The 17,657-nt window shown below is 43.2% G+C and overlaps 1 protein-coding gene across 1 annotated transcript in view; it reads right to left on the bottom strand.

The window, feature by feature from the left end:
* The window catches only part of plekhg4 (pleckstrin homology domain containing, family G (with RhoGef domain) member 4), a gene marked incomplete at its 5' end in the record, with an annotated part of 82,970 nt that extends 66,548 nt beyond the window's left edge, over positions 1-16,422 (bottom strand). Inside the window, one exon of the mRNA XM_040137824.1 lies at positions 16,270-16,422. Within this exon, the coding sequence (XP_039993758.1) occupies positions 16,270-16,422 (153 nt within the window). The remainder of the gene's footprint in view (positions 1-16,269) is intronic.
* Positions 16,423-17,657: the final 1,235 nt, after the last annotated feature.

Here is a 17,657-nt window from a genome sequence, read left to right as displayed (position 1 = left end):
CCAACAATGACAACAAAGACCACGACGAGCTGAGCATGTCGAAGAACACTCCAAACCTCTGGATGACCACAGACAGAGTCAGTGGAGCTCCAGCAGGGAAAGTAGGAAGAAAACAACCAGCATGTGTTCAGAGAGAAGGTCCTTGACAAAATATGAGCCTGTGGGCTGAGACAGCTCCACCCCCTGCTCTCTCTCTCTCTTTGCTTCTCTGTGTCTCTATGTCTCTCTACCCCTCTCAGATTCCCTGAGTTCACCAAACAGCTGATCACACTCACACTCACAACCACACTCTCACACACACACAGTGGATGCTGGCAGGAGTTAAGAGGACATTCTTTGGAAATCAAATCTTTAAATAGTCCAGCAGAGTACCCTGCAATACCTACACCACAGTGAGAGCTGGTCTGAGAGCAGGACTTTAGAGATGCTATTTGAAAGTCAGTGTGAAAATAGAATTACTTTCTGCTGGGAAATCAGTGTATACGGGGCTGTATATCCCTTCTGTGTTTATCTCCTCTTGTGTTTACTGCTTGGCTCTCTGCCCCCAAGTGGCAAAAACATTAACACTGCTTTAAGAATATTTATACCAATAATAGCATCAATTAATCTATCCATTTTTAAGCAATTATTAATCTGGTCTATAAAATATACTCAGGAGAATGAATATCTGTGCACAATTTCATGACAATGCATCCAAAGTAGTGGAAAAAAATACATAGACAGGTAGTTACTGAATGCAAATACATAAAAATGCAGACCCTTAACAGAATCTAAAATGGGCTTTGAGTAATGAAAATCTGGCCTGTTATAATTTTAAGGACACTTGGGACAATTAACACCTGGAGTAAGTATGCAGAAGACTTATGCACGCAGACATAAGGAAAAGCAAAACATAAGTTAGGGACGAAAAAAGTGATTATTTGCAAGTCAGAGCTCAGCTATTTTAGAAACTTCACAGTGTGGTTTAAAAAGCTTTTAAAGGACCCAAGGGTCAAGAAATTCGCTCAACACACCTAAGGAGAACAGAAACTTTACGTTCCAGGGAGAGAAAGAAAAACATCTAGACTACACCGAGGTGTTTTCATTTCATCAGACGGCAGCTGTGAGGGATATAGACTCAAACCCTGTCTGCTGTTTGTGGTGAGGACTGGAAAGATTTGAGAGGCTTCAAGACAAATCGACACGTCTGACACATTTCTGCAGACACTCAGTCCTTTCGGACAAATATTCTGCTGATTCCTGCTGTTATTTGCACTGTGAGGGCCAACCTGCCTTCATGCTCATTGGACCTGTAACAGACAGCAGGCGTCACCTTCACCACCACAACCACTGAATAAGACCAGAGTTTCAATAACTAGTTTCAAACACTTTCAAGTACATAAAGTTGGCATCTAATTTCTTGTCAGAATCCTGACTTAAATGATAATGTTAACACTGTTAGTTTAATGAGACAAAGCACAACACTGCAACATGGCTTGTGTTGAGACAAGATTAAACAACTTCCTCTGTAAAATCAAAGAAAAAAGTTTATCTATTTATAACTGTATACCAAATGAAAGAATATATGTTTTCTGGACATGAGGTTTGAAAAAGTGGGGGTCATCTTATATTCAAGTATGAGAAATTACAATTTACATGTTTAAAAAAAGAGTTCACAACATCTCCTGACGTCTTCACTGCAGAAACGAACCAGGGAGAAACTGTCAAACAGCTGAGAATCACAGACGATGAGCTCAAAAAGACTGAAAGATACTGTCAGAGGAAACGGTTCTGACAGGAGAGAGAGAGAGTCTGTGACTGAGAGGCACAGGTGAGTCGGCAATGCTCGCAGGTAAAATCTCAACATTAACCGGTATGGCAATTTGTCATGTGCTTGTGGTTTTGCTTTTTCTTATAATTAAGGTATACTGTATATGTGTATATGTGTATATATATAGAGAGAGAGTTAAAGTTAAATTCTGCGTCCTGCTTATAGTTCGGTTATGAAATCTTGGCATACCGCTTCCAGCACCTCCAATATGGCAGCACCATAGAAGGGGAGCTCCCCGACATTGATATTGACATTGATAAAAGCCCCGTATAATCAACAGTTTAAAAAAGTGGGACATTGTAAAATCTTGTTGGAAAGGGCACTGATTATGACTAGAGGCAAACAAAGGAAATCAGCTAAAAAAGTGGAGTTACATATTGAGGAAGATGATGAGCAAACAAAGCTAGCAACAGAGCTGACTGAACTATTGGAAGAGTTAACTGAGCTAGGATTACCTGCTAAGCTAGCGGGAGAGACGAGCCCAAAACAAAGAGGAAATACAACAGATCACCCAAAGCACGGCACACCTGGCAACAGTTTTACTGGATAAAAGGGACGTTCGTCGTCTCAAAGTCTTAAAGAAATTAAGGACGACATCAGTAAGACAAACAGCAGAACAGATGACGTTGATAAAACAGAGTGCGGATTGGAGGAACGTATTCAGACCATAGAAGACGTTACACTGGAGGTCCTGGAACTCCAAAAGCAGTTTGAAACCAGGCTGACGGACCAAGAAGGGCGCTCAAGGAGGGAAAATATTGAATGAAGGAACGGACGAGAACGCACAGACTCCCTCCTCAGGCAGAAACTGGAACTAGAAGTTGCTGTTTCTCCAGCATAAGGTTTATCTATGGAAAGAAGGGTTGGAGAAAGAAACAAGATAGAGGGTCTGGAAAAAAATCACGACAAAAAAAGCCTCTCACAATGTGAATGGAGTGCTCAATCCAATTAAAAGATGTAAGATACTAAATAAGATGAAGAAAGATAGGGGTAATATTCTTACAAGAGACTAACCTAACAAAGAATGAACATGACAAGCTTAAATGGTTTTAACCCAATATTTTCCTCATCATATAAATCAGAAAATATGGGTGACTATACTGATATCAGGGAGGATGTCTATCGAGAAACTATCTGAGGTTGGAGACAAAGAGGGCAGATACATTTTGGTTAAGGGGAGACTAGCGGGAGAGTTGGACACCCTGCTTAATATCCATGCCCACCCTGGGCCTAAATTGGGACTTAGATAGGACTTTTTATTTGGGCGCTGGAGAGGTTTAATTTTCATGAGACGTTTATCAAGACCACGCAGGCTCTGTATAATAAACCAACGGCAGAATCAAGATTAATGGGAGTCTCTCGAAATTCTGTCACTCTAGATTGTGGCTGTCGACAAGGTTGTTCAGCAAGTTCTCTTCTTTTTGCACAAGTTCTTACTTTTAATTATAGGCCAGACCAACCCATCAGAGAAAGGTATGGAATTGACTGGAAATTGCAATCAATTAAGTAAGAATGAAAAATTTATAAGGAGATGATACCTTATATAAAAAAGAGAAGTGGGAGAAAGAGGCAAATAAGGTGATATTAGTAGACGAATGGGGAGAGATTAATGAGCAAAGGTGGAAAACAACTAGCTCCTTATGTCAGAGAGAATATGGATGGAAAAATATTAAAAGACTTTTTTATAACACCTGCACAAGAAAAATATCAAGGTAGAACGTGTTGGAGATTATGTGGAGCAAATAAAGCAGATCACTTCCATGTGCTTTGGGGTTTCCTCTCTATTAGCCTTTACTAGCAGGAGCTCAAGAAGTGTATGGAGACAACATTGAAGGTAAAACTTCCACTTACATTTAAGGTATTATAGCTGAGGAAAATGAACATGGGACTTAAAACATTTGGAGACAAATGTATGTGTTGGATAATGTTAACTGCAGGTTAAAAAAAAAATGCTATCACCAGAAATTGGCTGAAGACAGAGGGTTGATGTAATACAGACACACACGCATATATATATATGGAGATGGAGAAGTGGAATTTCTCTCTTCCAGACTGGAACTGGACAGATTTAATAGAATCTGGGAAAATTTGATTTGATTAAATATATATCACTAATTAGGTCACACTTTATATCATAGAGTGTGCAGACAGTAGAGCCCCTTGGTCCGTCACTACAGATTGGGAAATGTTCATTTGCTTGCTACACATACTGTATATAAGGGCAACTTCCATCACAATGTGGTTCGGTCTTAAGACAGGACCACAACCCGCCACGCTCGTGAGACGTTTATCAAGACCACGCAGGCGCTAAATGTGTGGACACAAGTCAACTCTCGTGAATAGCAGTCATTTCTGTGACGTCTGCCACCAGGATTGGCTCAACCTTTACCTTGACAGCTTCTGCCTGTGTGTCACAGATGGTGTTTGTTGCCCCTTACAATCCTGAACTAAACCTAAATAACTAATGGAGCATCAGTGTTACCCGTGTGTTTTTGAGTTTACATTTTCCTCTGTCTATGTGAACTCACACACACAGTCTCCAGGTGTATGTAAAACAGAAAAAGAGAGCCTCTCTCTTCTAAGGTCACAGAGTCTCTTACTGTTGTATTGTTCACCACAGTCACATAAATACAAAGAGGTGCTCTGGAACTAAAATGCCCATCGATACAATTAGGGACTGTTGAGGAAGGCCTTGATACTATTAACAGTTAAATATAACAAAAAGAGACGTGGAACATTCAACTCAATTTAACCTGGAAACACTGATACGTTGCTACTGTTCTGTGGGATGTTGTTGAATCTGCTAATGCTAAGTGGCAGGTGGTCCTTCTAGCATCAGTGACCTTTGACCTTGGAGGGTCTTCCGTGGTCACACAGGGACTCTGAGGTGTCTCTGGGGAAAAGACACCAGGGGAATCAGAATGAATGAATGAATGAATGAGCGTCGCACAGGGAGCTCAGTAAGGAGAGAGAGTGTGTGTGTGTGTGTGTGTGTGTGTGTTGCAGGACACAGCTGTGCTCCATTACACTCAGAGTAAACACAGAGCTGAGTGCCTCAGAGACACTCAGACCAACAACATATCAGCTCTGTGGGAAACTGACTGAATCATCAGTCAATGAGGAGGTGGAATTTCATTCTACAGCAACAAACGGGAGACGTGACGATCACATCCATGATACCTGATATTATACGCAACATAGGTATCGGCCCCGATACTGACCCTGTTACATGGATCAGGCATCTGCGATACCTACCAATACAGATAGTTTATTAACTTAAATATCACAATAAAAATATAGAAAATAACTGTCAACATAAATACGTTAAATAGAGTTTCTCCGATAATGTCGCTGTAAGTTACATTCACTTAGTCATGGTGGGCTAGTGACTCCTACTATCACGGACTTCTCAGTTGGTACAGAAAATCTCTGGTAACACTGTGTCCTACTTCTGTATGCCCACTGAGGTAGTGTTATACAAGTATGGTACTAGGGAAAAGACATCAGTACACAGAATCATCTGGTGACATGAGTTTTTAATCAGAATCATAATGGTCCATCTTTAGACAAGGTAAATCAGTGTACATATATAATATACATTAGAATGAAAGCTGAAAGTCTATACTATCACATCTTGATATCTTCTTTTCAAATCCATCGTGTTGGTGTAGAGAGTCAAAATTACAAAAATTGTGTCACTGTCCCAATACTTATAGACATAACTCTATATATGTGGGTGTGTGTGCGTGTGTGTGTTCTGTACTGTACATACAGGGTGGACCCCATTTCATTCAATCCCATTGTAAGTAACCGCCTTTCCCAGCTCTTTACACAGGCATGCGAATCAAACCATGATGTTGGCAGGAGGACCTGTGTTGTACTGTAGCAGGAATGTGTGGATTCCAAATCGAGCATGAAGGTCGAGAGCCAATAAGCATTACCTCTGTTTTTTTGATGCTCAGCTGAACAGAAAAGGAGGAAGAGGTGGAACTCCTCCAATGCACCCTGCAGCTCCAAGCATCCGGGCCAATGCTGGCAGAACTTATTATTAATGACTGTTGGCTGGAGAACTAAACACAATGACGTGCTGCTACCGAGCCGGGAAAATCTGCACTACAAATGCCTCGGAGCCTCAAGTATTTTTTATTATCCATAACTGATGCAAAATGTGTTACAGTACAAGCTAAGTTACACAGGCAAACCATAATGTAGAGATTTGTTTCTATAGGCTTATACACGCAGCATTCGCTTCACATTTTTGTTTAATGCTCGTTTGTGCTGCACTTTGCATGACTTGGCCAACTTAACTACAAATCATTTATATTTCACTTTACTGCCGACCATCTTCCTAGTTGTTTTTCCTACTTTAGGAAGAAATTTGTGTTACATTTAGTTCAATGCATTATGAAAATTAGCCTGTAAAGATGTCAGAGTGAGTGCCTGCTTTTATTTTTGTCATTTATTGTTGTGGTAACGCAGTGCAGACTTAAAGGCTACCCCCTAACAGTCGACCAAATTTTAGTTGATGAAAACAGTCTTATTTGACCAAGTTCGGATTGGTCGTTTGGTCACAGGCCATAAAAATACACAGGAAGTGGCAAAATGAAGTCACTCAGTCAGTCAAGGACAGACATCATTTACACGGCTGGTCCCTGCAGTTCTTAGATCATAACTACATATGTCGGGCAGAAAATCCAAAGTGAGGAATCATTTTGAGAGGGTAAAGGACGACCCCTAGAAGGTAACGTGCAAACTCTGCAGGTAAACATTTACTTATCATTCGTTGACATCAAACATTGTGTATCCTTTGAAGCAAGTAAATAACCTAGCATTAGCCACTTAGCATGGCAGCTCACTCTAACATTAGATAGCGCATATTTATGTTGCCTAGTAGGCTTATCCAAGTGTTCCTGGGGTTTGGGGAAGTTTAAATTACCTTGCTTACTGCAAGGTAATTTAAACTGTCGTATATTTAATGTTACAGGGTCAAATGTTCATATTGAACGTGGCCATAATTTTTAAATAATGAGGTAAACGTATATAAAAGCAAATCCCTGTGAGACAAAAGCTCAGGGGTCAGACAGCTCTGACCACTAGGTTTCCAATGGTTTTTGGATACCCAAGAATAGTGTCACCAATTCAGTATCCGGCCAAATGTGAAATATGGTCACAATCTGCCCTCCTGTTCCTGAGTTATGCCGTTGAATAATGGCCGGAAACATTATGATGTCACAGATATTATATGCAACATAGGTATCGGCCCGACACTGACCTTGTTACATGGATCAGGCATCTCACATTTGATCTAATTAGACACGTGTGAAATTTTGTCATAATTAGCGTATGAATTCTTGAGTTATGGTCAAAACATGTTTTGTGAGGTCATAGTGAACTTGACCTTCAAATTCTAATCAGTTCATCGTGGACGTTTGTGCCAAATGTAATGAAATTCCCTCCAGGTGTTCCTGATACAGTGGCGTGAAAAAGTTTGGGCATCCCTGGTTAAAATCTCTGTTACTGTAAATAGTTAAGTGAGTAGAAAATGAACTGATCTCTAAAAAGGCATGAAGTTAAAGATGAAACATTTTTTAATATTTTTAGCAGGGTTACTTTTTATTTCCATTTCTTTGTTTCAAAATAACAAAAAAGGAAAAGGTACATGGTCAGTACTTGGTAACGCCCCCTTTGGCAAGTATCACAGCTTGTAAACGCTTGTTGTCGCAGCTGAGACTCTTTCGGTTCTTGTTTGGTGGACTTTTGCCCATTCTTCCTGCAAAAAGCTTCTAGTTCTGTGAGATTCTTGGTCCATCTTGCCTGCACTGCTCTTCTGAGGTCTATCCACAGATTTTCCATGATGTTTAGCTTGGGGGACTGTGAGGGCCATGGCAAAACCTCTTGAGGTAGCCCATTGTGGATTTTGAGGTGTGTTTAGGATCATTATCCTGTTATAGAAGCCATCCTCTTTTCATCTTCAGCTTTTTTACAGACGTGATGTTTGCTTCCAGAATTTGCTTCTTTAATTTTCAGAGTGCTGGGCAGCTGCATAGGGGAGCCCATGGCGGCTGATTGTTAGGAAAAGTTTTGAGCAGTCAGAGTTTTTGAAGAGCTTTGAAATTTGCATCACTTGGGCTTTGCTAACGATGACTGAACAAGCCACAGTCCTAACAGGCTAATTAAGGTCTGAGACCTTGGTAAAAGTTATCTGAGAGCTCAAATCTCTTGGGTGCCCAAACTTTTGTATGATGCTCCTGGCATTTTTTTTCACTTTTAATTTGTACAAATCAAAAATAATACACTAATCTGGCTTAAAATGTTGAGAAGAATGTTTCAACTTTACAACTCACTTAATTATTCACAGTAACAGAAATTTTGACATGGGGGGGGCCCCAAGCCTTTTCATGCCACTGTATATCGCGTTCACAAGAACGGAACGGACGTGAGGTCACAGGGACCTTGACCTTTGACCACCAAAATCTAATCAGTTCATCCTTGACTCGAAGAAAATGTTTGCTTTCTCCCTCGCTCTTTCTGGTGTTCTTCCAGCATCTTTTTCTTCTGCACCCTCGAAGCCATTTACCTTCCCCGTCTGCATTAAAATGGCTCCCTGTCGTCTCTTTTCTTGCTGTGAGTGAATATTTTGTCCCGCTGTTCTGTTGTGGTGCAGAGGACCTTTAAAAACAGCTCCAGTCTAGTTGTGAACCCTGGCCTTGGAGGGGCCTCTGTGGAGTCTGCATTGAATCCAAACCTTTGAGGTGCTCGCCATGCCTCCCTGGAGGGCTCCTAAACCCCACACTTCAACCTGTCTACAGCTTCAATGGTCCCAAACCAGGCTCCTTTCATATGACTGTTTAATATGCAGAGAAAAGGGCGAGGGCAGGAGGGTGAACTGGTTGAGCTGACTTAAAGACTTCAAACTCTCAATCTGATCCCAGTTAACTATAAATTATACAGGTTCAAAAATATATGAAGTCTCTTGAACCGGATTTTTGTGGGCAATGCCGGTATATATATGCGTGTGTGTGTGTGTATATACACACAGAGACATATATACATTTGTGAATCCCTTATTTTATTTGCCTTTGCTATTTATTGCTTCTGTGTAAAGTGTGACACTGTTTTTCGATTACATGTTGATCTTGCAGTGTGTTTGATTTGATCCCCAGGAGGGTTTTCCTGCGTTTCTCTCTTATGATCTTTTACATAATCACTTTGTATTTCATATGTGTGAAAAAACACAACAGTGTGTGAAATCTTTTGGTTGTGGTTTAAAGACTGTGCAGTGAGGACAGGACATCCAGCATGTAGTCACATGCAGAGAGCCTCAACCTCCCACTGGCTGAGTGGAGAGTGGTGATTATCCAGCTCAGCCTGCCTTGGTGGGCCATTTTGTGTCTTGTTCTGTATAATTACTGGTGCTGTGTGAGCTGAGGGGGACTGAGGCATCGGCAGGATGACAACACATCTATAAAACACCACATCCCTCTGCTCTGATGGAAAATTACTGCTCTGGGGTCAGACTGACAGGCAGGCAGGCAGAGCTTTCTGAGCGACAACACAGCTCATCAGAGAAGAATGTGAGCAGGTTTTCCACCTCAGAGAACAATTTACAGGCAGCCAATGAGGAGGAGGGCCAGGCCTGGAGCTAAGCCCTCACAGAATAACTTCATTCTTGGCCGGCTGGTCCGGGGGCCTGCCGCTCTGTTTCCAAAGAAAGACGAGGACCTCCCAACCGGGCAGCCACATTCCCCTGTGGCTGGAGGATTGATTATTGATCAACGATCAGTAAAAACAGGTGTGACACTGTTGCTTATGGTTGCACCGCTCACTCAGATTGCTATTATACAGAAAATGCAAACAGAGAATGGTGCCATGTTTTAATGCCACTGACAATGTGATCCATGTTGTTGGAGAAAACAACACTGTGCAATATCCAACTGTAAAAATTTAAACCTTCTGCACTCAAAACTGTAGAAAGTATTTCACACCTCACTGGGACTTTTATAAAAGAAATCAAGTCAAAGAAAAAAATTCTCACAGCCTCTTTAGAAGTTTGTGTGCATGTCAATATTCCGTGTATATATATTCTACTATAAAAGTACAACCGAGTTTGACTTAATGGCAGTATTGTCATTATTATAAAATAATAAAATACATGTTTATGTTCCTGTTGCTCAGATACAGAAGACCATCACAGCAAGAGTCAGAAAAGAAGAGATCGGGTGGGTTCAAATTCATCAAAATATATCTAACTGTTCTTTTGACCAAATTTCTCCAGGCTGATGAAATCTGACTGATTGAAGAAGTAGGATTAAAAAACATTTTGATATTTGTATTTCTCATCTTTGTTGGCACAGCATTTTGGCAGAGTTAACAACCTACTACACCGCCAGTCTGCTCTGTGTCAGACTTTAAATTTGCAGAGTCCTGTTTGGCCACAGAGAGGATAAGAGTACCAAGGTATTGGGAGTGGGAGGGGAAAAAAAAAATCAATTCACATAAGAAGCTTTACAGACAAAACGCCACCACTCACACACTTAGCATTAGTGGAGAGGAGCACCGAACTCCAGCTCCGGTCAACCACACTGCAGCACTCGACTACACTTCGACCAACGCTGATGAGGAGAAGAAAAGAACTCCACCGCCTTTTCATTTCCAAAGCACTGGGTCCGTTCAGCGTTGAGTTGCTCTGGTACTAACACTGCAGCAGGGAGACCGTTCTCCACTACTGCAGACACAATGTTAGTAACAGCACAACTGAGCGCTCTGCTTATTTTTCCTTTCTTCCCCCAGTTACTCCACAACAGACCGGCCAACTTCTGTTCTTGCAAATGAAGTGTAATTACAGCACATGATGCTTTCATTTCATTATTTTCATACAGGGAGAAGACTGTAACATGCCTACAAATGAATGCAGTTCATGTTTTTTGCCAATTATGATTTAGCAGCGTAAGGACACGAGTGAATGGTTCGGCACGCGGCGCAATGGAGTACGAGCCTGAAACTAGCGGCTTCTATCTTGAATCAAGAAATGGCTTTGAATCGAAAATCGAGAATCCATTTTGAATCAAATCATGACATCGAGGATCTGAATCAAATCTTGAGATTCCTAAAGATTTCAACTCATAAAAAGTATTTTCCCACCTGGGCTCTCTATTCCTGAAGAAAAGACACGTGACTGGTTAGAAATAGCTTGGTTCCGCACGCGACTGGCAGTCGGTATTAAAAAGAAACATCCTATCAGCAGTACATGAGAAATGTTTCCATCACAATCAGTGCTCATGTTTTGCTCAGCCCTAGGTGAACTCAGTGAGGCAGAGAACCTCAGCAGTGAGCTGAGAAGACGGGTTGGTGTGACAGAATCAGAGTGGATCTCTATATCTGCACTGTCCTGATCAGAAATGTCAGAGCTTATATGACCAGAACAGTCTATCGACACGTGCAGTTAATGCATCTTCACATTACATCAACAGGTGTACTGAGAAGGGCAGAGCAGGAGGACAGTGTGAGAGTTATAGGGAGAAGAGAAGCTCCGAGTTAAGCAGCTGAACCAGAGTCTGAGAGGGTGTGTTCCCTCAGTCTGCTGCTTATGGTTGGCCTGTTGTCTGACAAAACTAACAATTAACCTTTGATTTACACCCACCAGGCCCAGGTAGGCTGCGTGCTACACAAACAATTACATCCATTTAGCTGCTGAGCAGAAAGAAAGAGAGACAGCCGTAGTGACCCAGCTGACCTGCAGCACATAAACATCCATCTCTTACCATCCTTTGTCCTCTGGTCTGAGAGACGCTGATTCAAGTCCAGGCCTGCAGCTCCATGAACCAGCAAGACAAAACCACAGTCCTGCCGGAGGAAAGTAACACAGAGCCTTCAGGGAGACATAATGACAGCGTGCTGCGCTCTTCAATCACATGGGACGAATAACCACTTGCATCAGTTTGTTTCTCTTTCTAAAGCTTTGCTACACTTCTAACCACCCGACCATCATGACAAGCCTCGTCCCTGTGACTTTGCACAGTTCCATTCCTAAATGGGACTGAAGTGTAAATGTCATGTGTTTAACACTAAAGCTGGGCAATGCTGTCTTTTATTATGTGAAGTATATTTTCAATGCGTTGAATCATAGAGAAACTATCTCACTGTAGATCCTGTGACAGAGACACAAAAAATGTCTCCAGTATGGATAAGACGTTTGCAGCTGTACAGGTTGTCATAAGTCAGCTTACAGAAATAACAACTATAAATCAACATGTTTCATTGATCAACATGACAAATGCTACGTAAACTTCTGCTAACATGACATCGATGGGACGTCTTTCACTGCTGATTAGCTAAAGCAGTAAAACAGAACAGCTGACATGAACACCGTGTCACACCGAAAAGAATGAAGAGAAATGAAGCAGAGAGTCACTCTGACCAAGCCAAACGTGGTTTCTCGCTGGGAGGGGGTGGTGCTGATGGTCGGTCACCAAGAGGTTAGAGCACGTCCTCTGAGCAGAGCTACTTCTTCATGGGAGACCGGACGCTACAGCGACTCACAATCAGAAAGGGACGGGACGGCCCGATGATGCTAACAATTGGCTATGCAGCAATAGCAAAAACTCACATATTGCACCTTTAATCATCTTGAGTGGGTAACATTATGTTTTTGAATCATTTTTTTCAATAATGGCGCTTTTAAAATAGCCTCACACCTACGTGATGTTCCTCTTTACACCCCTACAATTTTGCTTATTTGACATTTTATGTGCTAAATGACGATCTATAAAAATAATCAAAAGGCTAACTAATATTAATAATTTGTAGCGACCTTAATGCAGCAAGTCTGCACCGACAGTAAATGACCTATTTTGACCACATTCTGTTAGAGCAGTATATTGAAAACATTTGTCTGGTAATCAGATGATCAACAACAGACCAACACATAATCACGACTTACATCAGGAACAGTCAATCAAATGAACCACTCAACGGGCCTACCACACAAAACACTGCAGAAGCAGTCTACAGTCTGCAGTAGTAATGAAAACTGACTAAATGTCTGTGCTCTGCTCTGGATTAAATCATCCAGCTCCTCCAGTAGACAAACGGAGCACTGTGAGGAGCGTCAAGATGTTTAAAAATGGAGTGAGGTTCAAGCTTCGGTGTCTGACACAGCAGAAATGCAGCCTCACAGTAAACCCTCCAGACTGCTGAGCTGTGGGTATGTGCCTTCACTGAGGCTCAGGGCCAAGTGGACTGTTTGAGAAGCCTGACGGAGGGCAAGGCTGTGATTCAGAGGATCAACTCTGAGCAACAACAACAGCTGAGGGGTTAGAGGAGCCACAGATCTGAGGACAGTTGTTGTAAAACAGATGTGTCACGTTCCAAGTCTGCAGGACAGGTGGCGTTTCCATTACATCCAAACCTCGTCCTAAGAACATGAGGCTGCAAGGTTTTCTGCAGGAAAACACTGCTAGAAGGCTGGTAGTCAGCCGTGCAGCGGTATTTTGATTAATTAGTAATCTACAGATACACAGTAACTGCTGTTAAGGACACTGTGGTGTGGGATTTTTCTTCCTGGAGTACATGGCTATTTATCACAGGAGGGGGTCGGGACAGATAAAGTTACTGACGTGTTGTTACTTTACACCACGTCAGCCATCTCTCTAAGTTTTTATGTCGATCTTTTGGATTTTTAAACCTCCACTACCACCAGTAACACTGAGGAAGAGCGTCCCACTGACAGGAGACCGCCACCTGCTGGAGAATAAGAGGTGTGCCCTAACAGTGTACACTGCAGCGTACTGACAGTTTGACCATTTCTGTGCACAAACTTTACAAATACAGAAAAGTTCGAAATTATTACCATTACAATAAACAAGGAGGAAAAATGTTATTTCAAGATACCCTGTAGTTGTATTATTGAACAGATCAATACTGAACATGGGGGGCTCTGACGAAGGATTAATTATCGACTAATCTGTCTATTACTTTCTCAGCAACGTTGGGTCTTTAAATTTGAATTTAAAATTTTTCTGAAAACCAAGGGCGATGCAGTCCAACACCTAGAGATATTCAGTTTCTGATCATGTCAGACAAAGAAAAGCAGCAATGACTCACAACTGAGGCTGCAGCCAGTGAATGTTTGACATTTCTGCTTGGCGACTGAGGGATTATCTGATGTTTAACAATTAATCAACTAATAATTTTCAGCTGTATTGTACAAGGCCATAACACTGATCAAACCAAATAGGAACCAGGTGCTCGGCTTGTGAAAGTCTTTAAACTGCCATGCCTGATTTAAAGCAGCTGCTTCCCATGAATACGTACTGCAGATTTAACACATTCGATGTAAAAAGCCCAGTGGCATCAGCAGCAAGCACCACAGTAACTTCTGGTCCCAGGGTTGATCACTTTCCTACCTCCTACAGTATGTGTACGGTTCAGGATGTTCTGCTACAGGCTAGAGTTACACGACACATGCGGCCGCAGGGGAAACTGTGGAAAGACAAAACAAAAGACAAAATCAGAGAGAGTTTTACTGGAGGAGCTGAAAGTCAGAGCCCAGGACACTGTACTTGGTGTCAGTCAGAGGGTGGTGTGGAGAGGTGGGGTAAGACACAAAAAACACCCCCCCTCCAACCATCAGGATGAAACAATATCCAGTCTGCTCCACAAAGAAAGGATTTGCATTTATTTTTTATTTTGCAAAGTAACATCACGACAAACTAATATATCTGCTAATGACACTTTTTCATTTTGGTTCACGACGTGGTTCTGACATTTCCTGGAAGCAACTTGGAAAACTTGGAAACTTTATAACAACAGTCAGTGTTGAATGACATTCTGGGTTTTCCAAACATCCCCAGGTTTCTATTTTCCTGGAAAAAGTGGATGTTCAGCTCTGTGACTAGAATGTAATAGAAACACATGGCAGGCCCAGACGGAGGTCCTCTTTCTCCCCGATACAGAGACCAGGTGCAGGCTTTTGTCCCGAATACTGCAATGGACTGCTCTCAGGTTTCCCCGACAAGTTTATAAATCAGCTACAGCTCCCTGAGAACACTGCTGCCGGAGTCCGAGCCGGAGAAAGAAAAGTCCACCATCACCCCCATTAGCCACATCTTCCCTGTGAATTTACCCATGAAGCTGTGGCGAACTTGCTCCAGACTTTAGCATTTACATCCTGCAGAGATCTGTCTCTGGGAGAGACCTCAGATCCACCAACTCTCCCCTTCCCCCTAAAAACCAAAACCTCGGACAAAGATCTACCATAAAGTTGCCATCTACACTTCTGAATGCAAACTCATTTGACCCTTTTCTTTAAACTCCCTCCCGAGCACTCTGAGTTTCGACTGACACCTCGTTAGTCTTCCCTCACTGACACATGGAGTGGACCAATGCAGGAAACGCCAACGGTGCTTTGTGCGCAAGATTTTTTTGTTTATTTTTTCAGTTGTAGAAAGTCAATTAAGCGAAGTAACAGGACGCCTACTTGTTTTCCCCGTCAGCTGCTGGCACGGTTCTTCCCGCTGAATTCAGAGCGCTCATTTAACATTTAGCGTTAAACTGAGCTGATCTTTGAAAAGCAGCAGCAGCTGCAAGAGACTCGGTTTGATGCAAGTTTCTCGCTGCATCATCACAGGTCTGAGAGCTTCTCCTTCGCACACCGCTTCTCACCCGTGGGTCACTAAGTCCGGATGAGCAGGCTATCCGCCTCCTGTGCTCTTCAGTTAGGAAGACACGAGGGAGGTTTCTGCTAAAGCTGCAACAGCTGGTCGATCGATCGACTGATCGTCTCAGTTATTTTTCAAGCAGAAATGCCGGACGCTTGCTGTTTCCAGCTTCACAGTAAACTGACTCTCTTTGGGGGTTGGTCTCAAGCATTTTGAAAACCGTGATGGTCTTTTTTTGGTTTTTTCCCACACACATCAATGAATCGATTAATCGAGGAAATAATCAGCAGATCAGCAGCCGCTCCGTGACAAACCCGTCCAGCAACGTGGTCGATGATTTCTGTTAAAATCCTGGTTTTAATCTAGATAACGGTCACTGTGATGCTAGTTATCGATTATTGGTTCGACCGCTGTTGTGTTTTAACCGAAAGCTAGCTGAATCACTGACTCTGCCCTCACCTGGCTGAACCGCCAAAACCACTAAACCACTAAACCAGAGGCCAAACACTCAGCACTCAGTGCCCAAACGCACAGGAACCAGAACCAGAACCAGAACCAGAACCGCCGAACTAAAGCCACCCGCCCCCCCGAATACCGCCTCAGGCAGTAACATTCCCAAACCGCCACCCGCTAACCGGTGCTAACATGCTAACTAGCGCCAGCAGCCACTCTACCTGTGCGCCTAGCGTCACGGACAGGTGACCATGCGCAATAGCGAGCCGAGCTGTTGGCGGCTAAACAGGTGACCGGGTACCTGAGGGTGATAGCATGCTAAGCTAACAGGCGTCGGTGCTGACTCACCGCCGTCCGGAAGACATTTCCACATTTCAGTTCTCCATCCCGCTGGGACACGCTGCCCTGGAAGAACCGCGCACTGGAGAACCACCCTCCGTGGTCGGAGTCCGGGCTCGGGTCAGGTAGAGGTCCAGGGTCAGCGCGGGAGACTGAGGCAGGTCATGGTTAAGACCGACGACTCTGAATCCCGAGCTCCGCTGCAGTGACCGTTTATTCAGGTGTTCGGGGTGAATCTAGGCCCGTGGTCCTAAGAGTCTGTCGCTTCTCCACCGCTCAGCCACTGTCAAGGATCCGCGTCCACACACTGATCCAGGTCCGGGCCAGGCTGCCATAAGGAAATCCGCTGATAACGTAGGGCTCTGCTGTGTGGAGGCAATTATTCAACACGTTTTAAAGGGATCAATGTTTAAATTGATATGCTTTACCTGTGTATGGTCTCTACGCCTCTGTGCCAACGGTTTTTATCATTGTAGATGGACTGATGACTTTGGTCCGGGATGTACCCAGTTCATTCAGATCAGGACTGTGCAAGCTGCCTCCGTACAGGTTGGACTGCTGAGTCAATCCCATTGTACAGATGTTTCCCGTATTCATTTACAGACGTTTCCTGCGACGTGGCTTCTCGTTATATGAAGCAGAGCTGAGGTTTTTGTTTTGTCTTTCTTCTGCTCACAATGAGCTCAAACGTCAGTGCCGGATGTGGATGTAGACCAAGCCAAGACCTTCTTGCCCCAACAGCAGCAGTACTGTGTGAGCGCTTCTCATGCTGAATGGAAAATTTAAACCAGTAACTCCAGCTGTTAGACAAGTACAAAAGTAAAAAGTAGAGTCTTCCGAACTGGAAATATCCAGAGTAAACCTGCACCTCGCTTGGCCCTCGTTTCGTATCAGCTGAGGAGTTGTTCCAAAGTGCAGTAACAATCTCGAGCCACGTACGCTGTTTTACAGCTGTGCCAGTCGTCTGCTCAGGTCGCCACAGCTGGTGCGTGATATTCTGTGCAACCAATGCAGCCACACCTGTTTGGCACAGACTGGCACTGAGCTGGTAAAAATACCGACTGGGCCTTTACAAGGTACTGAAAACCTTCTTTTGTCCTTCTCTTCTCTTGGAAATTACAAATAAACGTCTTCCTGTTCTGTTGTCAGAGTTGGACCCACACCTTCACAGGGACCAAAGACCAGCCCGATCAGAGTCCGCTTCTTACAGGTCTGCAGACTCCGGCACTGAGGTAACACAGCTCAGTCTGAAGCGTGAGACCACAAAGCCGGGGTTAAACCCAAAGTTAGCTGAGTGACCCACTGATCCCTGTACTGTCCCACATCACTGTCACAACGTTTTTCTCAGGATTGTTATGGTGTTGACGTTGCCAGTATCATCCCCCGTGTGCATGAGA

Source organism: Xiphias gladius, chromosome 1 (assembly GCF_016859285.1).
Source record: "Xiphias gladius isolate SHS-SW01 ecotype Sanya breed wild chromosome 1, ASM1685928v1, whole genome shotgun sequence".
Lineage (NCBI taxonomy): Eukaryota > Metazoa > Chordata > Actinopteri > Istiophoriformes > Xiphiidae > Xiphias > Xiphias gladius.
The sequence above is the reverse complement of the archived record's forward strand: the minus strand, read 5'-3'. Positions and strand labels throughout refer to the sequence as shown.